Source organism: Gossypium raimondii, chromosome 7, assembly GCF_025698545.1.
Source record: "Gossypium raimondii isolate GPD5lz chromosome 7, ASM2569854v1, whole genome shotgun sequence".
Taxonomy (NCBI): Eukaryota; Viridiplantae; Streptophyta; class Magnoliopsida; order Malvales; family Malvaceae; genus Gossypium; species Gossypium raimondii.
Genome location: NC_068571.1, coordinates 48,033,238 through 48,060,215, shown reverse-complemented (window position 1 = coordinate 48,060,215; position 26,978 = coordinate 48,033,238). Strand labels below are relative to the sequence as shown.

The following is a 26,978-nucleotide window of genomic DNA, read 5'->3' as shown; positions in this document are numbered from 1 at the left end:
AGTGTTTGTGTCTAGTGTAAACAAGCTGATGAGGACTGCTCGCATACTATGCATGGATTTTCCAATGGTAGGGATTAACATGGGTAATGCCTAGGAAGGTTAAAGAATGGGAGACTATATGTGAAATTTTCTGGGTATATTACATTGATTAACAATGTTGTGTTTGTTCATGTTTATAAAGAAGCCAATGGTTTTGCTCTTACAAATGAAAATATATGTTAATTTTTTGGGTAAACTACACCTATGGTCACTTTTGTTTACCTTAGGTTACGTTTTAGTCACTTATGTTTGAAATGTTACGTTTTAATCATTTACGTTATCATGTTGTAGCATTTTAGTCACTAAGCCATTAATTGTCGTTAATGGTGTAACGGTAAGCTGACGTGGCACGTTAAATCATCATTTCAAACAAAATTTTAGGTTAAATTATACAATTGATTGTTTTAAGTAATTTAATTTTTTTTCTTTTATGTTCTTTAAACTTTCCTCTTTTTTTCCATTCTCTTTTGTTTCTCCCTCTATTTTCATACATTTCTCATTTCTTTTAACATATTAGGAAGTCGAATTGGCAATGAAAAAAGAAGTAGGAAGTCGACTGTCATCATTTGCCTATAACCAAAACCCATAAACCCATACCATGCTTCTTTTTTCACTACCAATTCGACTTCCTGGTATGTTAAAAGAAATAAAGAAAGTAGAAAAACAGAGGGAGAAGTAGAAGAGAATGGAAAAAAAAAAGAAAAAAAAAAGAAAGTTAAAAGAACATAAAAAAAATTAAATTGCTCAAAACGTTTAACCTAAAGATTTTGTTTGAAATAATGATTTAACGTGCCACGTCAGCTTACCATTACACCATTAACGACAATTAACGGCTCAGTGACTAAAATGTTACAACACAATAACGTAAGTGACTAAAATATAACATTTCAAACCTAAGTGACTGAAATATATCCTAAGGTAAACAAAAGTGACCATGGATGTAGTTTACCCTAATTTTTTTATATATGTTAATTGATGGGTTAATAATATCAAAATTTTTGGCGTGTTTTCTCTTTTGAAAAAATTATCATTTTTAACTTGATTAATGTGATATACCGTCACATAGATGACATGTTAACATTTAATTAAATTTTAAAATTAATTAAATACGGATATATCACATTCTTGATTAAATTTTATATATCCGTATCTAATTAATTTTAAAATTTAATTAAATGTTAACATGTCATCTATGTATGTATATCACATTAATCAAGTTAAAAATGATAATTTTTCAAAAGAGAAAACACGCCAAAAATTTTGATATTATTAACCCATCAATTAACATATATAAAAAATTAACATATATTTTCATTTATAAGAGGTAAAAAGAATAAATGTAAAATCCGAAATAAGAATAAAGTAGTTTGCCATAATGGATATCTAATAATTAATATTTAATTTCATTATAAATTTACATCGGATGATAACTCTATTAGTCAAATTTGTAATAGTTGGATCTAAAAAATAAAGGTATAAAGATAAATTTAACCCCTAACGTTTATTCATTTTGTCATTTTGATCTTTAATTTTTAAAATTTAGTCAAATTGTTTTTTTACGGAAAAACTGATTGAATTGTTAAATTTTAATGCCATTGACGTGACAGTTCACATGACATTTTAGTATACTTCTGTAACGCCAAGAAATTTTAAGAATTTATCGTGAGAATTTGCAATAATTAGATTTCTATATCTATGGTTTTGTGCTCTGCTTTTGTGCTCAAGGTCTGGAGTTCAAGTTGCATTATTAAAAGTTTTGTTATTTTAAAATCAACCATTAATCATGTATTATCTGGTTAACTCCAATTCAGTGTAAAATTGTGCCAAGAATGAGCTTGTTGATTCACTAGTTAAGCATCTTTTTGTATTCTGTTAGGTCTCGTGTTCGAGTCCAGAAGGGGAAAATTTTTCTCAAATACTAGAAATATGCTTGGAAGTTAGGAATTTAATTAACGTTAGTTTTCTTTCTTCTTTAATTTTATTTTTTTCTTCTTCGTCGCTTCTATCTTCTTCTTCGTTCTCTTTCGTTTTGTTTTATTTTATTTTATTTTGCTAATCAGAATCATGGGGGATACGAGATTAATGAAAATCTTATTGTTAGTCACTAGTCAGAAGGCTATCAGGTAAGTAATTGTCAATGCGAGCGTTCCGCGATTTTTTTTCGTGTTCGTGACTTATGTTGAATTGGGTCTTTTTTTGTGAGTTTCGGGAATTTCTGATAAACGATCATTTGTTTCCTAATAGGCAAGAACATTAGTAATAAGGAACAACAACTCGACAATTTCTGTGATTGTTGCTGAAGTTTCAGTGAGTTTGAGTTTGTTGAAGGTTTCGTGTAAAACTTTCGACATAGGCATTAAGTGCGTAGTCGGGAAATTTTTCTAATTAAATGGCTTAATTATGTTATTGAATGATTATTTTAGGCTTCGAAGACCTTTTGCGTTGTTGTTACTTCGAAATCTCTCTAGGTGCATACCGAAAATATTAAATTTTACAAGTTTCGGTCACCGAAAATGGTGACTGTCGACGCCACACGGCCAGGCACACGGGCGTGTGTCCAAGCCGTGTGATTGGCCATGTAACTCACTATTTATTAATTTGGGGCAATACGGGTAAGGACACAGGCATGTGTCTAGGCCGTGTGTGGCCAAATTAGTGCAGGGTTCACATAGGCAACGGACACGAGCATATGTCTAGGTCGTGCAACTTATTATTTGTGGTGTAAGACCACACGGCCAAGGCCACGGGCGTGTGTTTTGGCTGTGTAACTCACTGTTTGTGGTATAAAACCACACGGCCAGGGACACGGGTGTGTACCAGGCCGTGTGAGTCACAGGTGCAAGGATACTGGTGTGTAGCTAGGACGTGTAAGTCACACGAGTAGGGACACGGGCGTGTTTCCAGGCCGTGTAACTCACTGTTTATGCTTCGGAACCACACGAGCAAAGCACATAAGCGTGTGACCAGGCTGTGTGGCATGTTATTGGGGCCCAAAACCTATTTTTGAGGCCGTGAATGTTGCTTAACACTAATACTGGTCTCATCAATGTATGAATGATTGAATTTGATCATATGAGAACTATCTGATACTCTGAGACTGTTGTGTGAATAACATAGTGTATGTATACTGTGATACTTATTCTGATCTTGAACTGTCTTATCTATTTGTGAAACAATTAGAATGACTGAATACATGATATGGATGCTTGAGCTTTGCACTTGCATGGGTTGGGATATTGTGAAGAAGGAAGTAATCTGTTCTAAATTTGTGGCTAAGCTACAATACATATAAATCTAATTCTGACGCTTTGTCGCATTTTAATCTAGCAGCTAAGCTGCGCCTCTGTAAAAGTTTCAGACGGACACTCTAAGGTGTGCACAGTTGGTTGGGCATTGAATATCCTTAACAGATAGTTGAGATAGCTAAAGACGATGTGTACTATATGGGGTAGGGATAGTGCATCTGAATCTGATCTGTATCGTAAACAAAACTAAAATTACTTATATATATATGTAACTAATCTGCTCTGAATTTGAACTGAAATTACTTTTGTATCGAATCGAAACCTGGACTTCTTAATTATTTCATAAATAAGCATTAGTGGAACAAACTTCTTATATGCACTGAGTTCACAACTCATTATTTTATTGATTGGATTTCAGGTGGTTCTCAGTCTTAAACGGGTCGACGCCGCGGGAGCTCGGTCAAGCCTTCATCCTTCTTTATATTACTATTTGCAGGGATTTCGGTAGTCTGTGGTATTGTGATATTTTGAAAGACTTCATGCTTAGTTGGTTGTTGTATGCATCTTAAGTAATGAATGGTTCCTTATGACTGCGTTATACATGTTTGGTTTTTACTGTTCTTGATGTAACCTTCTAGACTTGGCCCAAACGTGTAGGCCAGGGTTAGGGTGTTACATTTACTGGTATTAGAGCCAGGTTTGTCGACACTCGGACTGTGTTTGGGCTCATAATGTATGAGAAAAATAATTAGTGATAATTTAGTATCTGAATTAATATAGAAACACTGAAACTTTAGTGATGGTTGAGCCTCTGACGCTGACCCTATAAGTATTTCTGTTCTGTTATAAAGATTGTGATATCTAAACTGTTGTTGGTAAAATATTTTGATGTGAACTGGTGAAATCGTCATGCTGGATGTCTAAACTAATTTGTGTACTCTGACATTATAGCTAGATTGTCATAATAAGTTCACGCGGTAGTCGTGGACGTAGTATTCAGAGGTGTCGAGGAGGAGCTCAAGCAGAGTCATCCTCTATGGGTAGCATGCCCAATCTGGATACCAGTGAGACTATTGGTATTCCCACTACTGAGATAGAGTCCTAGACTCCAATGGTTGGGGACGACGCGCTGTTTCAAATCATGATTCGAGCGCTAGAAAGGGTCGTAGGGACCCATTCGGGATCAAGAAACCGAAGGTTAGTTACTGAATGACTCCAGTCTAATGGTGTTAAATATTGGCTCTAGGCTACCGAGGGTATTATGACAGACCTTGACTGTACTCCCACTCAAAAACTTGAGGGGTGTTGTGTCTCTACTCCTGGACGAAGCTTATCAATGGTGATTGACAGTTGAACAATGTGCTCAGCCTGAACAAGTGAATTGGAACTGTTTCAAGAATGCCTTCCACGGTAAGCATGTGGGGGGCGAGTTATGTTGAGACTCACCGACGCGAGTTTACGAGCCTAGTTCAGGGCAATCAATCTGTGGCTAAGTATGAAGCCGAGCTTCTACTACTGAGTAGGTATGCATGGACTTTGGTAGCGTTTGACTATGACAAGTGAGTGAGGTTCGAAAAAGGACTAAGATATAATCTGCGGGTTCTGATAGCTCCTTAGAGGAAGCGGGTTTCTGTGGTCCTAGTTGATAAAGCAAAGATAATAGAAGAAGCGAAGCGTACTGAACACGAGTAGCGTGCTCGTGAGAAGGATCAGAATAAAACTAAGTGGGATTCGGGTCTCTCTGGTTTTGGTCAGCGTCCTAAAAAACGGGTGAGATTTGATAGGCTCCCGAGGGCGAAAACTCCAGCTGTAGTGACTGAGATTCAGCTGTGCAATGGTTGTGGGAAGCGTTATCTGGGCAAGTGCTGGAGAAAGTTAGGAGCGTTCTTCCGTTGTGGGTCGGTGGAGCATCGAGTTAGGGATTGCCCCCGTTGACCAGATCCAGCGCCAGCTATGGCACAAGCTCCAGCTCCAAATTTTGTTCGGCCTCTGAAAGAGGTTCAACAACCATTCAGATGTCATAGTACTAGTTGAGGTGGTAATGGATCTAGGAGAGGACAGAGAGCACCGAGTAGAGGTATAGGTCAGACTGAGGCTCCTCAACCGACACTAATTTATGCAGAGAAATACCGCGAGGAAAGCGATGATGCTGATGTCATTGCAGGTACCTTTTTTATTCATTCTGTTTCGTATTATGACCTTATTGATATTAGTTCTACTCACTCGTACATAGATAGTGTTGTTTCTGTAAATTTGGGTTTAACCGCTGAAAATACTGCTAGAGAGTTTTCTGTGATTAGTCCTTTGGGTCAGTATATTTGAGTTGATAGAGTATACATGCGGATACCCCTAGAGCTTCAGGGTATAGTATTTCCAGCTGATTTAATGGAATTACCCTTTAATGAGTTTGACTTGATTCTGGGAATGGATTGGCTCGTTGAATATTGGGTCAGTCTAGATTGTGCAACCAAGAGAGTTAGTCTGATATCGAATGATAATGACGATGTGGTCATGGTTGGTGAGCGTCAGGATTACCTCTCTAATGTAATCTCCGCTCTGGTAGTAGAAATGCTAGCTAGAAAGGGGTACAAGGCATACCTTGCTTACGTATCTGAATCTGTTTCCGTAAAACTTTCGGTGGGAGATATCTGCACGTAAGGAAGTTTTTAAATGTCTTTCCCGAGGAATTGCCCGGAGTACTTCTAGATAGAGATGTGGAGTTTAGAATTGATCTGTTACCAGGTATCGCTCCGATGTCCATCGCGCCCTACTGTATGGAACCGAAAGAGCTGATCGAGCTAAAAGCGTAACTTCAAGAACTCCTTGATAAGGGATTATTCAACCGAGTGTGTCTCCGTAAGGGGCACCAATGCTATTTATTAAGAAGAAAGACGGGTCGATTAGAATGTGCATAGATTATAGACAGTTCAACAAGTTGACAACCAAGAATAACTACCCGTTACCGAAGATTGATGACTTGTTCGATCAATTTCTAGGAGCATTCGTCTTCTCTAAAATCGATCTACGCTCTGGTTACCATCAGCTCAAGGTCAAAGAGACTGATGTGTACAAAACTACCTTCATGACTCGTTACGAACATTACGAGTTCCTGGTAATGCCTTTCGGTTTAACAAATATTCTAACAGCGTTTATGGATTTAATGAATCGGGTGCTCCAAGCGTACTTAGATCAATTTGTAGTGGTTTTTATTAATGATATCCTGATCTACTCTAAAACTAATACTGAACACAATAATCACCTTCGTATTGTACTTCAAGTACTCCAAGAAAAATAGTTGTATGCCAAGTTTAGTAAGTGCGAGTTTTGGTTGCAAAAAGTTTCTTTTTGGGTCATATGGTAATTGTGGAAGGGATCCAAGTCAAACCCAAGAAAATAGAAGTTATAATTCAGTGGAAACAATCGAAAAATGTGGCTGAGCTTCGTAGTTTTCTAAGTTTAGCGGGTTATTACCGAGGGTTCGTTAAAGGATTTTCCCTGATAGCTTCACCTTTAACAAAGCTGTTACGCAAGAGTGCTCCGTTTGTGTGGTATGAGGCACAGCAGTCTAGTTTCGATAAGTTCAAGTTCATTTTGACACAGGCTTCTATTTTAGTTCAACCAAAATTGGGTCGGGAATTTATGGTATACAGTGATGTTTCACATGTCGAGTTAGGATGTGTGCTTATGCAAGTCGGTAAGGTGGTCGCTTACATGTCGCGACAGCTTAAGACACACGAGGGTAACTACCCTACTCACGATCTCGAGCTGGCTGCAGTTGTGTTTGCTCTAAAGATCTGAAGACATTATTTGTATGATGAAAGATGTATTATTTACACCGATCACAAGAGTCTCAAATATTTGTTAACCCAAAAAGAGATAAATCTTCGGCAGCGCGGATGGGTAGAATTACTTAAAGATTATGATTGCATGATAAAGTACCACCCGGGTAAGACTAATGTGGTAGGTGATGCCCTTAGCCATAGAGCAATGACCGATCTGAGAGCAATGTTAGCTCGTCTGAGTTTGGTTGAAGATAGAGGATTGTTGGCAGAATTATAGGTTAAACCGATTTAGGTGGAGCGATTCGAGCTAAACAGTTGAGCGATGAGTCCTTAGTTCAGCGTCTGCAACATGCTTGATTCGAATGAGACTACCGATTTTAGCTTGAACAGTGATAATGTGTTGTGCTTCAATGGTCGGATTTGTATACCTAATGATAAAGAGTTGAGGCGTTCGATCCTTCATGAGGCACATAGTAGTCCCTATGCTATGCATCCTAGTGGAAACAACATGTATCAGGATCTCCGAGAGCTCTATTAGTGGCCTGGACTGAAACCGAAGGTAATTATTTTTATGTCTCACTGTCTGATGTGTCAAAAAGTTAAGGCCAAACACCAGTTGCCCTCCGGATTGCTTCAGCTAGTTAAAATTTCATAGTGGAAATGAGAGCGAGTAACAATGGATTTCGTTACAAGGTTGCCTTTAACCCCCACTAAGAAGGATCCAGTTTGGGCCATCGTTGATCAGTTGACCAAATCAACTCACTTCATTCCTATCCGAATAGATTACTCCTTACAGAAGTTAGTTAAACTGTATATCGCCGAAATTGTGAGACTATACGGAATTCCGGTCTCGATCATCTCTGACAGAGATTCGCAATTTACGTCTCAGTTCTGTAAGAAACTCCATGATGCCTTAGGTACCTGACTTAATTTCAGTACTGCGTACCACCCTCAAACCAATGGACAGTCGAAGTGGTTTATTCAGATCCTAAAATATATGCTTCGGGGTTGTGTGATAGGCTTCAGGGGTAGTTAGGAGGAGTATCTACCGTTAACGAAGTTTGCATACAATAACACATTTTAGTCTAGTATTCAAATGGCACCCTACGAGGCTTTGTATGGTCGTAAGTTTCGTACTCCATTATGCTGGACAAAAATAAGTGAACGCCGAATATTGGGTCCTAAGCTAGTTTCTGAAACTGAGAGCACTGTGAAAGTGATTCGTGATCACCTGAAAGCAGCCTCTGATCAACAGAAGTCTTATGCGGATTTAAAAAGGAAGGATATTAAGTTTTTGGTAGGTGATCAAGTGTTCATAAAGGTAACAACTTGGAAAAAGGTTATCCGATTTGGACGTAAGGGTAAGCTGAGCCCGAGGTTTATTAGACCTTACGGTATTATGAAGCGTGTCAGACCTGTTGTGTATCAATAGGAATTATCGTAAAAATTAAAACAAATTCACGATGTGTTTCATGTCTCAATGTTGAGACGATATCAATCTGATCCATCGCATATTGTCCCTATCGACGAAATAGAGTTACAACCAAATCTAACATTTGAGGAGGAACTAGTCTAGATCTCGGAACGTGATGTTAAAGTACTGAGGAAGAAAACAGGTCCTCTGGTAAAAGTTTTATGGCAGAACCACGGTATTGAGGAAGCCACATGGGAACCTGAGGAATCAATCCGATGGTAGTATCTGTATATGTTTGAGTCAAGTAAATTTCGAGGTCAAAATGTCTTTTAGGGGGATAGAGTTGTAACAACCCGAAATTTTAAGAATTTATCGTGAAAATCTGCAATAATTAAATTTTTGTATCATGAAAACCTTAAATTTTACAAGTTTTGGTCATCGAAAATTGTGGCTGTGGATGACACACGGCCAAGCACACGGGCGTGTGTCCAGGCCGTATGAGCCACATGGTTGTGTTGTAGGCCATGTGGTTGGTCCTGTAACTCACTGTTTATCAATTTAGGGCCACAGGGGTAGGGACACGGGAGTATGTCTAGGCCGTGTGTAGCCATATTAGTGCATGTGGTAGGTTGTGTCGATTTCATGGGATTGCATATTGAACAACAAAAAATCACGATTTATAAATTTTTCGGGCATTCTAAGACGTACATACGACAAAAATAAGAAGATAAGAGAGGATCGTCAGAGAATACTCATGAAACAACTCGAAAAATACCATTAAAGCCGACTTTGAAACAAATTTTCATTAAAATTAAATATTCTCAATTGATTTATTAGGAAATTATCATGAGTTTCTTTTATTCTTTCAGTTATATTGTATCTTTAATTTTCTCTTCTCGAGCATGAACTAATTTTCTAAATACCAAAGAGAGAGAATCCTACAATGAATTATGTCATTGATTTCTATTTTACGTAATAAATATTTAATTTATTGTTCTCAATTATGTGTGCTTAATTTTTATTTGGTATTTCTAAAGTATTAATCCATGTTTGATATGCTTAAATCGATGATTAAATAAACCCTTTTAAGATTAAATCTTACGTAATTGGGTGGAATTGCATACAATCCTAAAAATGAACAACATAAATCTACCGAATTAAAGTCAAATCTAATAGGAAATTTATAACATGAGTTAATACGATAATAAGGATTTTAATTAGAAAGAAATTTCAATTAATCAACCTAGAGTTAGTTGCTCTTATGCTCAAAAAATATATTAACATAATTTAAAAATTTCTATGAATCAAGTTGGTTAGTAAAGAAATACTTTTACCCTCTAATTCCATTTAACCCGTTATGCCAATTAAGATTTTAGCTTACCCAACTTTAAAACCCTACACAAATCCTTTTCTTCACACTTAAACTCAACAAGATCGTTAACTCTTACCTACCACCACATTTAGGCCCTAGTCCCAAACTTTCCTCTTTTCTTTTCTTTATTTGGAGACTGCCTAGCTTTAACCTATAAAATATAAACATTAAATTTGTATTATTATTTACATCAAATTAATTCGGATCAACCCAATTAAAAAATAAACTTGTATTTTTATTCAAACTCATTAAATTAATATGTTTCTTCAACCTCTTTCAAATTTCAATCAAAACTACGTACAAGCAATTTAACTTTTAAATAAGTCTTCTTCCAACATCGTTTAACTTTTTTTTCCTCTGCATACATTTTGCCCTTTGAAGTTATTCACTCTTAACTAGTTGATTTTAAATTTTTTAACTTAATTGGTATCTAAATTTGTATTAATGTCTCTACATTAACACCATTAGTTTGTACTAACATAACATTACTAATCAATCTAATGATATCACATGATAACTTCTCAATATGTTGTAAGACAAACATAAATAAAAATATAATTTAATAAAAATTCTATTTTTCACAATTTATGCTATTATTATTTTGAAATATATATATTTAAAATATATAAAAGCATATAATACTTTGAAAAATATATAAAATATTATAATATAAATTTACAAAATATATAAAATAATTAGAACTTTGTAAAATTCCACAAAAGAACTAAAAAGCCTAAACAATTTGCCCAAAACATCTATTTGAGTTCATTCTTAAATTTTTTTAAAAAATACTTTCTTGATGTGAAAAAAGTATACTTCTTTTACTAATTTATATATCTTTAAATATTTTTATTTTTATGACGTGACATATTAAAAGCCTACTACATAACATCATCAAATTGACTAATAATACCATGTCAACACAAAACAAACTAATAGTATCAAAGAAAAAATAATACTAATCTAATCAAAGGAATACAAGTTCAAGGCACAAACCAAGTTTTAAAAATAAAAATAAAAACCGACAAACGGAGAAATTGGAAGGCAAAACACAAATTAACCCTTGCAAGAAACAGAGGTTTATGCCAGTCTTTATCCGTTGTAATCAAGTCGATCAAACCATGAGAAGTTGATGTACGATTGTAGAAGCTAAAGTATTCAAACTCAACTCAATTACTTACGTAATAGAACTCATTTTATATTTGAATTATCTTCGATTGAAGTTGTGATCAGACCCAAGCTTGAATAATGAAAAGTTATGCAGTAATTTCAAGCTTAAACTCACAAACTACTCAACTCAAATATTAATTTCTTCCAACTTTAAAATGACCATGTCAAATTCAACTTCTTTTTTAATCATCTCATTTACATTCTTACCTTAAATGATCATACTAAATTTAAATGTCCTATCAATGGAAACAAATTTTAAATTGTTTTTGAGTTCAAAAACATTAACAAGAGAACTTTTCATAATGTTTGATCAAAATGTTAACATAATCATCTTTGACTACAGTACATTCTTTCTTCTAAAACTCAAATCTTTGAAACTTCTGCCGAATAAACAACATGATGTTCACTATGAGAAACTTCAGCTACAAGCATACTACAATAAGTTACTACAAAAGAGTAACTACCTCATATGTTACAATCCCACCTATTGAACATCTAAAATGACTACAATTTTATAATTCTATTGAGAATTGCAAATCAAATCCCTAGAGGGAGAGATAAATTACCGGTCATATAATTTCCTCGAGTGAGAACTAGGCATCATCATCTCCATCACCATCTTTATCAGCACCCCCACCTGTATCGGCATTCTCCTCACTTTCATCCCCTTCCTCATCCTCATCAGACATGTTATTTATCACATCTGTAATGATATCCTTCACCTCGGCTTTTCTGTGCATCAAATCCAGGTCAAAGTGTGTACCTGAGATTATCAAAATCTTATAATTAGTTAAGAGTCTAAGTATCAATATTGTAACTTAAATACTTTTAATGACTAAAGGTAAAACATACCTAGTTGCCTAAGGATATCAGATAATGTTGCCTGCATCAGACAAGAAAACTTTAGCACTAATATCCTGAATTTAATCATTTCATCTAAGAATTAAACAGATAAAGATAACACTTACAGTGTTGAAGTCCACTTTTTTTAGAATATCTACGACAACTTCATGAATCTCTTCCCTACTAGGCTCAGGTTTAGGTTTCTTGCCACTTTTGCTTTTACCTGTCACAACATAAACACAATGGATGTCGAACAAAAAAATCAATAAACTCAAAAACCACTTCAAATATTCCTTTTTCTTTTAAGAATACCCCCGCAGAAAAAAACTCCATACACCAGCATAACAGAAACAGTATAGCTAGTGAAATCTACCTTGTGATTTAGCAGAAACCTTTGCTGATGACTTATTTGTTTGCTTCTTGACTGCAAGCTTCTCTTTGGTGGATCCATCCTTAGAGTTTTCCTTTTCAACCTTAGGCTTCTTTGATGCAGAACCCTTTGATTTAGAGCCAGAAGTCCCACCACCATCACTAGCATCTTGTTTTGAAGTTGATCCAGAAGAGTTTTTGCTAGATTTTGCAGGGGTGAGATTCTTTCCAGATTCGGATTTATCTTTGCTTTTTGACTCCAGACTCTCTGTTGCAACCTTTTTTGAAGTGCCCTTTTTTCTTGACTTCTTGGGTTCTTCTTCCTCCTCTGATTTAGTCTCCTCATCATCATTCACTTCTTTTGGTGCAGTGTCAGCATCATCTTCATGAGAATCATCTCTAGTAACAGGGGATTCAACTTTATCATCATCTTCCTCCTCCTCCTCCTCAGCTTTGGATGAACGCTTGCGCTTTTCTCCACCTTGGGGTGTTTTTTGTCGCTTCTGTAGAGAGAAATTGAAAACAAAATAGCAAGCATCAAGCACTCTTGGCCACCAACAAATGCCGGGGATTAAAAATAGGGCAGAGACAAGCAAAAATATATAATCAGAGAAAAGTTATCATTCTCCAGCAGCAATTCCCAGCTAGATTCCTGCAGCACATCCTTATTTGAGATTTAGAAAGAAAATATGTGAACCGACAAGCCCAGCTTTACCTAAACAAAAACATGTATAAACTTTGGTTCCTTCAAGAGAGAAAATCTAGCAAACTAAAATTACTAAAACCAAATTGATTAAAAAGGTAATTAGGATAGAGGAAAATCATCAAAATGATGATCAGCTTTCCTAACGTACCAATGTTAGACACATCAAAACCTATGAACATAGTCACACAGATACAATGTTTAAACCCTCCATATAAAAGAAAAAAAAAATTAAGCATTCTTGTCTAATAAACATACAAGCACAAAAACTCATGCAAGTGCAATCAACATAGCTAACCTTATCAAAGTGAAAAGCTCACCATGAAGTCATGAACCATGACAAAGATGATAATGAACAAATCACAAGATTCAGGAAAACAAAAAGGTGCAGAGAAATTAATAATAACCAAAAACAAAGATAATGGATGTCATGTACCACCATAAACACAAAGAAGCAACAATCCATGTAAGATAATTCATTACTAGGCAAGTGAAACATAATTTATTCTGAATCCAGAAATATTCATCAGTAATATCACTTAAATCTGTAATCAAACCAAATATATTTCTAAACCAACTAAAAAAGACTATAGAAGGACCAATAAGGAATGAGAAAAACCACACCAAATATTTTGAGAAACTTGAATGAACAAATAACAATGAGGTAATATCTATATTAACAATACAAATCAAAGAAATCTAAAAACAGACAATACAAACACAGCGGCCATTGAGTAAGGTTTGACAAAACCAATTAAATGGAGATGCAAGGATGTCTTGAGAACATAAACTTAGATCAGCCAAGACTAATTACTAACCCTTACAAAAAAAAAAAACAAATTGACAATTCTAAAACCCTATTCTTATTGGCAAAAAATTTATCAATTTTAAAGATATCATTAATGAATGATAAGTCAAATTATAACACATTCAACCAACATAGTATAAAGAACCTTAGAAATAATAAAAAAAACTTCAGCACCAAAACATATATCATTTGTTCTTAGGCTAATGAAGGCCAAAAATTAACATCACTCTGATCACAACAATTTTAAAACTTGGCACAGACAAGGACGTAAAAATTATACACAACAAAAACAAACTTGAACAGAAATAAAATGGAATCAATGAATTAAAAAATACAAAATGGCACAGCAATACAAGCATTATCCAACTATCATAGATGCATAAAATAGATAACATATACATATCTAAAAATGAACCAAAACCAAACAAGACAAACCTTGGCTGATGTATCCAATGCCTCTGCAGAACCAATGTTTTTGCTTAGTGTAGCCTTACGCTTTTTACCCTTCTGAAACAAGAAGAAAAAGAATCTCATTTGGCCCAAAACTGACAGTTAATCATGTCAAAAACTTCATAACATACAAAATATTTTGAAATAACATTTACACCTGTTCCTTGTCAGCAAGAAGAATGTCTGTAGTGGCATGAGGGGATTCCAAAAATTCCAATAATTTGGCAGTGACTTCCTCCTTCAAAAATAGAAATGACTTAAACCCAAAGAAGCAAGAAATATTATTGCATAAAAAATGGTACATTTTATACATTTCTTACTTACCTTTCTTACACTGGTCCTCATAAATGGAATATTCAGCAAATCACAGAAATCAACCAATTTTTCTTTAACACATTTGTCAATTTTTTCCCTTACTTTTGCTTTTTGTTTTTCCTGCTGAAAAGACAATACAATGGTCATTAAGAAATTTCCACTTGATGAAAAACAGCTTATACGCAGTAAAGCATGGGCAATGTATCTTCAATAAAGCCTACTTCATGGAAATGCAACAAGAGAACCATGCAGGCAGACAACAGGGGAAAAGAGGGGGGACTTCCAGAAGATCAAAGAAAATACCTCATTCTCAACCCAAACATAGCCTGAAAATTGACCAATGTTTCTCTTCAAACTGTGAGGCTGTAAATGGAAAAATACAGTAAGTACATAAAATCCACATCATGAAACAACAAGACAATATAACCCTCAATCACCTTTGCTTTCTTTCCAAAGAGAATTATATGAAGCATCTGCAGATTATCATCAGCTTTTCTCTTTGACAACTTGAAAGCCACTGAAACAAGTTACGGCATCAGAAATAAATAGTGCAGGCCATGCATTAACAACAAAGTTCAATGACCATGAACAATACTATTTCAAAGAAAAAGTTTCACACGAATCTGTCTATCATCCAAGAGAATCTTGAGAGTCAAATATCAGATGAAAACTTCAAGAGGCAATCTAGAAAGTAGTCAAATAGATCTCATCTACAAATTCCCAACCAATCAAGTGCCTATAAAATTCCTACCAAGCATGACAATCCAGAATGAACTATTGATATGAACTCATGAGAGCAAGTTTTGATTAGGCTAGGGTTCAAGAGTCTTCGCATTTATCTATTTTAACTAAAACATATAAGCTTTTATAGTTTAACTCAGGGACAATACCATTTCAAGTATTTATCATCACACTTATTCAAACTCAACATCTTTATTGAAAGGCAAACTCAACATACCAAACAGTTTAACCTCAAATTTGCATTGGTTCAGATGTCTTTACTCACATCTTTATTGACAGGTATTATGGAGACTAATTGTTCTGCTTTCTAAAAAGTGAATGCATAACTAATAACCAACACTCATATCATTTAAAACACCAACAAATAGAATGAGCTTCAAATATTATTAAGTACTAAATATTACTAAATTGAGTACAAATAGAAAGTACTCAATTTATCACGTAGACTACATTACTTCAAAGGACCCAGAATTGAATACAAATAGAATCACAATCAATCCAATCCCATGAAATTCAAAGAAAACATACAGTAGAACCTTAGGGGAAAAAACAAATAAGCAAGAGAACAGACGCATACCATTGGGAATATCTTTAAGCTGAGTACCCCTACCCTGAAAAGCAAATCAAAGTTCAAAAAACAATCATAACACAAAGAAAATGACTTGAATGAAACCAGATCCTTAACCCCAGAAAAGAAAGCATACCTTTTCAATTGACAGAGTTTTAGACGAGGAAGACCTTGCAACAGAAGGAGCTGAATACCTTTCTACGACTTTCCTTTCCCTTGTAGGCCTGTCACTACTAGGCGTCACTGGCTCTTTCTTCTCAGCCGAATCTCGACCAGATTTCCTAGAACTCCCCTTTCGACTACTACCTTTGACCTTTTTAGTCCCTTCATCTTCACTCTCTTCTTCTTCCTCCTCCCTCTTCTCTTCCTCATCTTCTTCTTCTTCTTCTTCTTCTTCTTCTTCCTCGTTCTCCTTCTCCTCAACTTCCATTTGTTTCTCCAAAACCTCCTTACTTCCCTCTTCGTTTTCTTTATCTTTCACCTCCTCTTCCTCCGGTTTCTTGTCATCTAGGGTTTCCGTCGCCATTGAAATCACCAGTAAAATTAAAAGGAAACTGTACGTTCCCTTGAAAGCCTAAAATTAAAAGAAACCCTAACAGATCGAGAGAAAAGGAGTAGCTATGGTGAGTGAATTCAGTGCAGTGAAATGAAAAGGAAAAAGAAGTGCGATTGGTGTAGGTGTATTGACTTGGTGTTGTTGGAAATGGGAAATCTGGGGTCAAATTTTGAGATTAAAAGGGAAAAAGAATTAAGTACAAAGTTTTATTTGGGGGATTTAGGGCGCGCGACGGAGATGGGAAGAAGAGGGAGTAACGAGCGGGTAACCAAAAATCATTTTTTGGGACTGAGCGGGATTTTGATTTCCCCTTTTTTTTTCAGCAAAAATCAAAACCTGAAACTTAAAACGTTACCGCATTGAGTTTCATTCATTTGTGAGCCCATAGTTAAATATTAATGCTAAGTTTATATTTTGATCTCTCAACTTTAAAAAGTTATAAAATTATCGTTGGAGTTTTCAAAAGTTTTTTATTTAAATCATTTATCTATTTAGTTTTCTTTTAAGTCTAACTAGTAAACTTCAAGCGATGATTTAATAATCGATACAGTGGATAAATACATGTTGATAAGTAGAAAAACATATATTAGATCCAAGTTTATCTAACACTCAATGTCGAGATAAAATTAAACTATAAATGTGAAAGGGAATAAGATCTTTCAATTGGTGCACGTGGTGAGAATAGAAAATGTCATACAGCAGTGATTTTAGTAGCTCTGTGACTTAAATGAAAACTTTGAATAGTTCATTTATCGTTTTGTAATTTTTTTGAAGTTAAGTAACCAAAACATAAACTTACCTCATACTTTTTATCCTTAACTAAAAATTCTATCACATGTGTATAGGTGGGAATATTACATACTTATAATACATATATATGTTTAAAATAACACATAATAAATAATTAAATTATGGTTTGAAACTAATTAATAATGACATGTAAAATATTACGATATTAAAATAATGAGTAAAACAAAATTTAAACACGTGAATACATTAAATTAATAATATTAAATGTACTACAATTGTTTATCCTAGTGTGGCCATTAATCTTAGTTACAATTTTATCATTACATACAATTGATATGGGTAATAAAGTATGCATAATAAAATTAAAATATGTAAAACAAATCAAATTAAGGGTTTTGTTAACTGGTAAAATAAAGGTTTTATTAATGCAAATGGTACAAGCTCAAATCGCATGCAATTTTTTATTAGTTTTTTTAAATAAAAAAAACTAAAGTACCCTCAAATATTATAACTTATTTTGATTATGAAAGATATTTTTGTAATTTCTTAAATTGAGTTTATACTCGGTTGACCCATGACACCAACTCAAGCATAGCTTAAATAATAGTACAACTAAAAGAGGAAGCTCTTTAAAAAGTATATCAACCTTAAATCTCTTCTTTTTTTTTCTTTGGGATGGCGTCATTGATCCTAGGATTGATTGTCACCTAGCAATTATACATTGAAAGACCAAGAACATAAAGTTTGCAATTTGCTGATATAAACTTAGGCAAGTATCTCTCCCATTAAACTTAAGGTTTGATCAACCGATCCAAACATCTGGTTTTAAAGTATTAATGATTCTTGTGTTTATAAATGAATTATGGATGAAAATGTAATTTTCCTAATTTTGCATATCAAATATATTATACTAATTAGGAATAATGAATGTATATTCATTGATTTTGGAACGGTATGTCACACCCCAAAACTGACGAATTCAAAAAGGTGAGTAAGGTATACATGTTAACTATTTTAGTGCACTATGGTAGCATAATTCGCCACCCTGCTAGCTTGTTGACGATTAGTACACTTTTACTCATACCAATTCTTTCAACTAACAAGTTGACTTACAAATTATCTAGACATGTCCTTATTCTCTACTTCTTTAAAACACCATAACCATATTCTTTAGTCCATTACTTACTGATCATCTTTTCATGTTGGAAAATGTGTCCATAATGTAGTAAACATATAATTGTTTTCTATTTATTTGAACAATAAATATTTAAATAAAGTTAATTTCATATTTCACTATTATGTATTTTGTATTTTTGTCTTTCATATTTTGTATGAATATGAAATTGTGACAAGTAAATATTAGCTCATTAATTGTCTAAGTTAAAATTGATGATAAGTGGCACTGTAATAAAGTTTATATTGTGAGAAAGACAACTTACTTTTTTTGTAGATAATCTAAATGTGTAATGGCCCAAATTCAAAATTATCGAATAGTGGTTTCAGTAACCACAAATCCAATTTTAAGAGAAATTTATTTTAATATTTTTGCATGAATATTGATATGATAGGAAAAATCGTATGAAAATATCGATAGAAAAATTTTACTTGATTAAGCGGTTAGTTAGAAAAAGAAATTATTGAAGAAATTAGGTAAAATAAGATATCAAGACTTCGATCTCGTAAAACCGAGTCAAAAATATTTTTATAAATATTTATGAAGTGTTAGTAATATGCTATTAAAATTTCGTTAGAAAATTTTAATGTTTGGGTAGTCAATTAAGTAAAAGGACTAAATTGAAAAAGGTGTAAAAGTTACTAGAGGGATTAAATAGCTCAATTGTGAAATAAGGAGGGATATAAATTGAAAATAAACCCAAAAGGAGATATTTTGAGCGGCATACGCTGAGAAAAATCAGGAGAATTGAAGAAATAAGGGTAAAATTGAAATATTACAAAATTTGCTTTAAAAGTTAGGACTAAAGTGGAATTATCTAGATTTCTCTTTATTTTTCTGCACTCTCATCAGCCAAAAAATGTCCTAAGGGTTTCTTCAAGCTGGTTTTCATAATTTTGCACCAAGTGAGTTAATTCTTGCCTTTTCTTGTAATTTTGTGTTTCTAAGACTTTTACAACTAGGTCCTATTACTAAATTCATTAGTTTTTGATTTTATGAATGAATTTGAAAGTTGATATGAATATGTGCTGGAATTTTATGATGAGATAGGATGAAATTAAAGCTTTAATTGGTTTATGAGATGATTTTATTAGGTAATTCCAATAGAAATTGATTTGTAGGACCTAATTGTGAAAAAGTTTGGAATTAAAGTTTAGTGCTGAAATTCTGATTTCCAAAGGTTATAAGGTAGTTTAAAGTGATATAATAAAGTGTTGATTGAGAAAAATCAGCTCAATTGAGAGGTTAATTGATCAGGGACGAAAATATCATTGTTGAAAGTTTAAGGGAAAAATGGTAATTAACACCATGCACTAAAACAGTTTTGGACAGCAGCGGTACTCTGACTTTGAAAAATCACCAAAAATTTTAGAGATTGAATTAGAGGGTGAATAAAATATGAAATTAAATCTTATTGAGTCTAGTTTCTTATAAAAGAAACGGTGTAAGCACTGGAATTGTAAATCATGAGATATAATAGATTTTGTGAGACAAGGTCAGAATGAATTCGGGTTCCCCTGTTCTGACTTTGTAAAATCATTAAAAATTGTAAAAAAATGATTATGAGTTATAATTTATATGGTTAGAATCCTTAATGAGTCTATTTTCTGAAGAAATAAAGGGAAGCATCATCCTAATTCTGTATAGTGAGATAATTAATTTTTAGTGAAGAGGGATCAGAACTGTCATACAGTGAAACAGGGGAAACTTTAAATAATAAACTGTACTTATTGGCTACACCAAAAATTCTGAAATTTTTATGGTAACAAGATATGTGAGTCTAGTTTCAGGGAAAATTAACGGATCTTAATTTGGAGTTCTTTAGCTCAAGATATAAATAATTTAGTGACTGTGACTCAGTGAGGCAGCTTTGAATGCACTATAAATAACAATGGAATTGTAGAGAAAGTTACATATGAACATGAAATGTATTAGATTAATGATTAAATTTATTTATTTAGATCCAGAAAATTCAAATACGAAGCAAGATCGAGGAAAAGAAAAAGTTCGGGATTAGTAGATTTTTGTTTACGAACAATTGTCGAGGTAAGTTCGTGTAACTTGAATTATATTCATAAATGCTTGAAATGTTTGTTATTGATGTGAATATGATTTGGATGTTTATTGTATGATAACTGATGAAGTGTTGATATTCTGGATGAAAAGAGGAAATAAATCCCGGTTGAATGAAAGGAAAATTCGATGGATCTCTGAAAAGGAATTGACGGTAAAAAGGATCTAGCCCGGACGAGTGATCCTATCCTGATATAGCCCTCCCGAAGAATATATGGAAAATGGATTTAGCCCGGACGGGTAATCCGAATTAGGTCTCAATTTAGCTCGACTGTAATTCGGATCCAAGCTCATTAGAGTAATTGTCGTTGCAGGATTTAGCCTCGACCGTAATCCCGACAATACTCGTGAGTTTATATTACTGTGATTTAGCTCGACCGGTAATCCCATTGTAAGGATGAGGTTCATGGAGTGTGCTCTCTGAAATGGAAATGTGCGCACATGAATATGAATTGACGGACTCGGATTTGTACACTTAGGTGTACCCCTGAATATCCATCGAAATTCCAAGTAGTTTAGCGGGATAAATATGGAAAAATAACAAGGAAATGGAAATCATGGAATTGATGAGCTCATCAATCATTTATCTTTGTAATGAATTTGTATGAGGTTGAGTTTGTATGTGATAGGTATATGTTTATGTGAATTGGATGTGTGTTTGTGTTATTAAATGATGGATGTATAAGTATGGTAAGTATAATTCCTATTGCATGAACTTACTAAGCACAAAGTGCTTACCCTGTTTCTTTTTCCCCTGTTTGTAGAGTTAAGAGCTCGGAGGTCGGATTTGGTCGGAGACACATCACACTATCAATCTCGAGATCTCGGTACATAAAGGAACTTTATTTTGGAAATCAATGGCATGTATAAGCTAGTAAATTAGATGTTAATGTGAAATGAATGTATGGTTAGCCATTGGTATGGCTAACAAATTTTGGTTTTGGTATGTGATGAAATTATCTTATGAATATGATAAATCTATCTTGAAAAAAAAAATTCGGTAAAATCCGGTAATGCCTCATACTCTATTTCGGCGACGAATACGGGTAGGGGGTATTACAAAATGTGTAACAGCCCGATTTTGGGTTTAGTAGGAACAGTGGTTTCGGGACCACAAATCCGACAAGGAAAAATTTATTTTAAAATTTTGACATGGGTTGCATTATGATAGGAAGGTTGTATGAAAATATAACTATGAAAATTTTATCGATTTAGTGATTAATTAATGAAAGGACCTATTTGTATAAAATGTAGAAATTGAATTCTAGAAGCTAGAAGGGTTAAATAACTATGAAATTCAAAACTAGAGGTCCTTATATGGTAAATAGACTATCAATCAAAAGATGATAGATTTTATGGATGAATCATCCATGGAAGTTGAGAAAAAATGACTAAATTGAATTTGGGGAAATTAAAAGATGATAATTAATTACATGAACATATCATCTTTTTCTATCATCTTCTTCCCCAAAATTTACATGGAAACCCTATAAGAGAGAAAAGAGACTTTCTTGGCATAAATTGGTAAGTAACCATGTCCAGTTTTTAATCATTTTTATATTTTTGAGATCGAGATAACATGTTCTCTCTATTTTGAAGATTTATTTGAAAATTTATCAATGTATGGAAATTGTGCCATGGATGAGCATGCTGGAAATTGAAAATTTATGGTAGAAAATGAAAGGTTGTTAGTAAATAAACAACTTTTACAAAGTGATTTTGGGTGAAATTGAGATTTAAGAACTAAATGTTAAACTTGTGGAATTTAAAGGAAAATTCTGATTTTTTGTGAAATCTATGGACTGTTATAGATATATATGAATTTAGTTTAGGCTTGAACAGGGGATTGAATTGTATGAATTTCATTTTTCGAGCCTAGGGATGAAATAAGAATTAATGAAAAGTTTAGGGGCGAAAATGCAATTTTTTCCAAAGAGTGATTTTTGAACTAAATTGAATAATGTGAGTGTTAAATAAGTTAAATGTGTTGTTATAAATCAAGAAAGACGAGAAATTGACCTTGATCGATAAAAAGAAAAGTGAGAAAAAGTGAAAAATTTTTGAAAGAGTACATTCAGCAACAAAACAGTTTAGACAACAACAGTTGTGTGACTTTGAAAAATCGCAAAAAATGGTGGAAATTGAATTAGAGGCTGAATAATATATGAAATTGAAGTTGAATGAGTCTATTTTCACATAAAAGAAACGGTGTATACAAAAGAATTTTATATTATGAGATATTTGAATTTGGGTGAGACAGAGTCAGAATGATTTTGGAATTCCTTGTTTTGACTTGGAAAAATCATTAAAATTTATACAAAAATAGTTATGGGTTATAATTTATATATTTAAAATTATTAATGAGTCTATTTTCAAGAGAAATAAACGAGGGCATCATTCGAATTCTGTACAATTATATAATTAATTTTTAGATAACTTACCATAAAGACCTATATACACACCTTACCAGACATATACGATAGATCACACCACAAGGGCCAAATAGGATATGCCATAAAGGCATCATACAATGTCTCGTGTTTACTGTCTTAACGGATTTCACAAAGTATGTCATGGATTTCTCCGTCAGAGACTTATACAGAATTTCATGTATCGTAATTTGTCATTTTGATTTACATATTATCAAATGCTACATCATAGATAATACATACAAACATATCATATCATGTCATGAGTCTTAACCACATGGTTTTACACACATTTGTGTACCGTCTTCTGCCATTCTAGTTCCATATTATTGAAGGCTACACCATGAATGGTTCCAAATCATACCAAGCTGCCATGAGCCACTACTTTATGGTCTTACACTCATTTTCAATCTGTGATATACTAGTCTAGTTAGCAATATAACTGCCCTACTAGAGGCTTCACAATAGAACATTAGCTCATAATTTACTTAGTCAGATAATCACCTTATCAAACATTATTCTTTTAACATAATTTTATGCACATTATTACATACATTTTATTTTTTACAATACCCATACCCTTGCCATTTATCGTAGACATCATCATCTCATTTACGAATGTGTATATATATACTTATTATTTGAACAGTTCATATAAAAGAGTCTAGGTAGAAACTTACCTGATTCTCACCTATTACAGTTCTAAGCTCCTGACTCAAACATCCCTTTCGAATCAGCAACAACAACTGCTTAGAAATAGAAAAGTCACTATTACAACTCTTATACATACAATTTACTTATCATCTCAATCGTTGACTACCTTATGCAAAACTTGTACTTAAAGCTTTATTGTTTATACCGCTCTTACAGTCTTACTCTTTCAAATTTTAACATGTAGAGTTGTAATACTTACCTAAAGATGGAATAACCACTTATTAAACCCAGAATCAAGCTTTCAACTTAAGGAGGAAGAGATACCATTTGATTTGAGAAAAAAGAATCAGAGAACAACACTTTAAGGAATAAGAAGAACCTCATTCAGAACCCATCTCACACATATAAATATGACCCAACTTATTTAGTGGAACTTAACAAGTGTCATACATTTCAGAATTTATCTTTTTGATGGTTTACAGTTTCTGAGAGAAACATAAATAAGTACACTACATTCACAATTATCAGGCTAGACTTCCTAGTTGATTTCTAACCAAGTTACTTATAATCTAACTAGCACAATACTCCAAACAAACAAGACGTATTATACATTTGGTGAAAACTCATGTCATACATACTCATTTATTGTTTAACACATACTTTTCCTTAATATAACAGAACATCATGAAATAAAATCCTTACTTACTTATGTGGCGGTTACTATATACCTACACGTATACGCTACAATATGAAATTAGGTGGATTCCACTTCGCCAAATAGACTATTTTATTACTATACACCAAAATATTAGACCCGCCAGACCTAGGGTGCTACATCCAGGGTTGGATGTCCCATCACCAGTGGATGTCGTAGGGAGTACATCATCTATTCTTGTATGATTGTCGAAATAACTAAAATCACTTGATGCCATTCCCTTGTAAGTGTTCCCAATGTTGAACATCGGCTGACTGAAGTTCAAATCAAAACCTCTAACTGGGTGTTATGCAGGGGTCCAGTATTCTACTTTACCACCAAACCCAGACTGTTGGACATTCTGCTTGTCGCGGTTTAATTCTAGAGCAAAATAGATAAATGTCTTCCCATTGATGATTCTGGGATATCATAATGGGAACTTTCTAACAAACAGTGAATGTCTTTAGGGGTGTTCATTCGGTTAGCCGACCGGTTAACCGACCCGAAATAACATTAACCAAATTAACCGACCTTTCAAAATCTTTAACCGTTAACCGAACTGAAATTTTTTCAAAAAAATTAACCGAACCGAAAAATTTTCGGTTAATTTGGTCGATTAACCGAATTAACAGAAAATTATATGTTTTTTATTTTTGGTTAAAAATTAACCGAATTACCCGAATTAACCGAATTAACCAAATTGAATCTCTATATAATTAAATTATTTTTAGACTTTTAGACATTAGTTTTAGTTTTAGTTTTAGAATTTTATTTTTATTTATTAAATTATTTATAATTTTTATTATTGAGTTGGGTTGGGTAATTGGGTTGGGTTGAATACTTGGGTTTGGATTGTGTTTAGGTGAATAATGGACCTATTTATATATTATAATTTTATTTATTAATTTTTTTAGTTAAACCAAAAAAATCGGTTAACCGACCGGTTTCGAACCGAATTAACCGTTAACCAAAAAATTTAAAAATAATTAACCGACCCCAACCGAAAATATTTGGTTAACCGACCGATTAACCGAATTCGGTCGGTTAACCGAATTTTTTCGGTTTTACCCGAATTTTGCACACCCTTAAATGTCTTCCCATTGATGATTCTGGGATACCATAATGGAAACTTTCTAACAAACAGTGAACCTACCGCACAACTGTGTCGATAGACTTTCGACTTGTTCTTCCATTTTGGCCTCTCGAACTAGAACATATGTTGACCTTAAAGGGCTTTCATTTGTGCTTGCAAATCTCGCATATAACTCGAGAATTGGTAATCCATTGGCAATATGTGTCAGCACCATCGCCTCCAACTCCCTCGCGCCTTTGATATCGAAAGCGTCATATCTAACGACGTCGACCGAAGCACAAAATCGATATTTAAGTGATGATACTCTCATCTGGTTAGATTAATCAATATTTCACCTAATTCTTCCACGTAGCTCTAGCAATTGTATATTTGGGTTAAAAGCCAACCGCGCTGTGTTTTCTCATAAAAAATGACCCCATTCTCGGTGTCATGCACTCCACTGTCATAATAAACAATAATATTAATTCGTTCACTCATTTTCAATGAAATAACCTATTCCACATGTTCAAAATAAAAATATTATGCAAAATAATAGTGTTACAATTAAATATGAACAACACAAATCGATCATTACTTGATGCAAATTGCGTGGTAACTCCAAATAATGCCTTATGTGTGAACTTCCTCTTCTTTTGTTTTTTATTTTTTGCTTGTAAATGTCTTATGCTACTCAATGCTGAAAGTTATGCTTTTATAAAGCCGGGGTGAATGGGGAGTTGAAAGTGCTAGAGTGAAAACGCTCCACGTAATATATGTTTTTAGTGCATTGTCATAAAAAAGCACTGAAAATGCGCTCAATTAAAAGCGTTTTTAGTGCACAGTTAGAAAAAAAAATTGAAAGTACGTTTCAACTGACATGGCATGAAAACGCATCCAGCTGCATCCTCTTTCAGTGCTTTTATCTGATAGTGCACTGAAAACGCGTCCTACGTGGAGTGTTTTTGCTTTACCACTTTTTCCCACTCACCCATCAGATATCTTGAGATTTTCGAGATGTATTTTCTGAAGAAATCTGAAAGTTTGAAAAAAATGCACTGGAAAATACTTAGAAAGTTCAAAAATAATGCACAGAAAAATCCGATCAACCTCAATCTCCTGTAAAAAAAAAACTGATCAAAACTTAGTTGCATTAAAAAAATTTGAAAAAAATACAAATAAGATTTAATTAAATAATCAAATCGAGTAGTTTGAGTTTCGGTTATGAATCGAATCAAATTTTACAACATGAATAATTCGAATATACGATTGATGTAAATACGATACTTGTAAATATCAAATTAAATAATTATTAACTTTACATAAAAAAAGAAATATAAAAAAACTAAAGAATATATTAAAAAAACTTAAAAAAATATAAAAAAACCTACACAACCCTAAATCCTAAAATCTACAAAACCCTAAACCTAACCGTACTTAAAAAAAACCAAAACTCTAACTCTAAAAAAATGGATCACAAGGAAAATACTTCCAGTTATAAGCGTTTTCCTGCAAATTAGCTGAAAACGCTTCCAGTTGAAAGTATTTTTTTATTTCAGTCTAATCCCATAATTTTTCGAAAAAATAACTTAATCATACAATTTTTTAAAAGACCATATTTTTAAGAAATTCAGTCCAAAATGCAACCTTAAATCAAATTGGGGCAATTTTTGGGACCATCGGGCAAATTTCACGTCTCTCACCCATTTAAATGGTTAACAATCAAGACCAATAGAAAGTCTCCAACAAGCCCACAGTTC

At 33.5% G+C, this 26,978-nt stretch overlaps 1 protein-coding gene across 2 annotated transcripts; it reads right to left on the bottom strand.

Moving 5' to 3' along the window:
• Window positions 1-11,303: 11,303 nt before the first annotated feature.
• Window positions 11,304-16,693, bottom strand: LOC105785910 (DEK domain-containing chromatin-associated protein 1). 2 transcript variants are annotated; one of them, XM_012612116.2, is made up of 11 exons: window positions 15,956-16,693; window positions 15,829-15,862; window positions 14,948-15,027; window positions 14,814-14,873; window positions 14,520-14,630; window positions 14,353-14,433; window positions 14,181-14,252; window positions 12,239-12,737; window positions 11,991-12,088; window positions 11,875-11,905; window positions 11,304-11,785 (listed from the first exon to the last, which is right to left on the bottom strand). In XM_012612116.2, the coding sequence occupies exons 1-11, from the start codon at window positions 16,343-16,345 to the stop codon at window positions 11,616-11,618; spliced, it is 1,626 nt and encodes a 541-aa protein (XP_012467570.2). In that variant the 5' UTR covers window positions 16,346-16,693; the 3' UTR covers window positions 11,304-11,615. The 2 variants fall into 2 exon arrangements, with proteins under 2 accessions (XP_012467570.2, XP_012467562.2); XM_012612108.2 differs by having other exon boundaries at window positions 14,520-14,633; window positions 15,956-16,692.
• Between the last annotated feature and the right edge of the window lie 10,285 nt (window positions 16,694-26,978).

Excerpts from the sequence above, each read along its gene's own strand:
- LOC105785910 (XM_012612108.2), bottom strand. The coding sequence starts at position 16,345 with ATGGCGACGGAAACCCTAGATGACAAGAAACCGGAGGAAGAGGAGGTG. Across the intron at positions 14,634-14,813 it reads ATGTTTGGGTTGAGAATGAG|CAGGAAAAACAAAAAGCAAA; the intron begins GTATTTTCTTTG and ends TTGTCTTTTCAG. Across the intron at positions 14,434-14,519 it reads TGAGGACCAGTGTAAGAAAG|GAGGAAGTCACTGCCAAATT; the intron begins GTAAGTAAGAAA and ends CTATTTTTGAAG.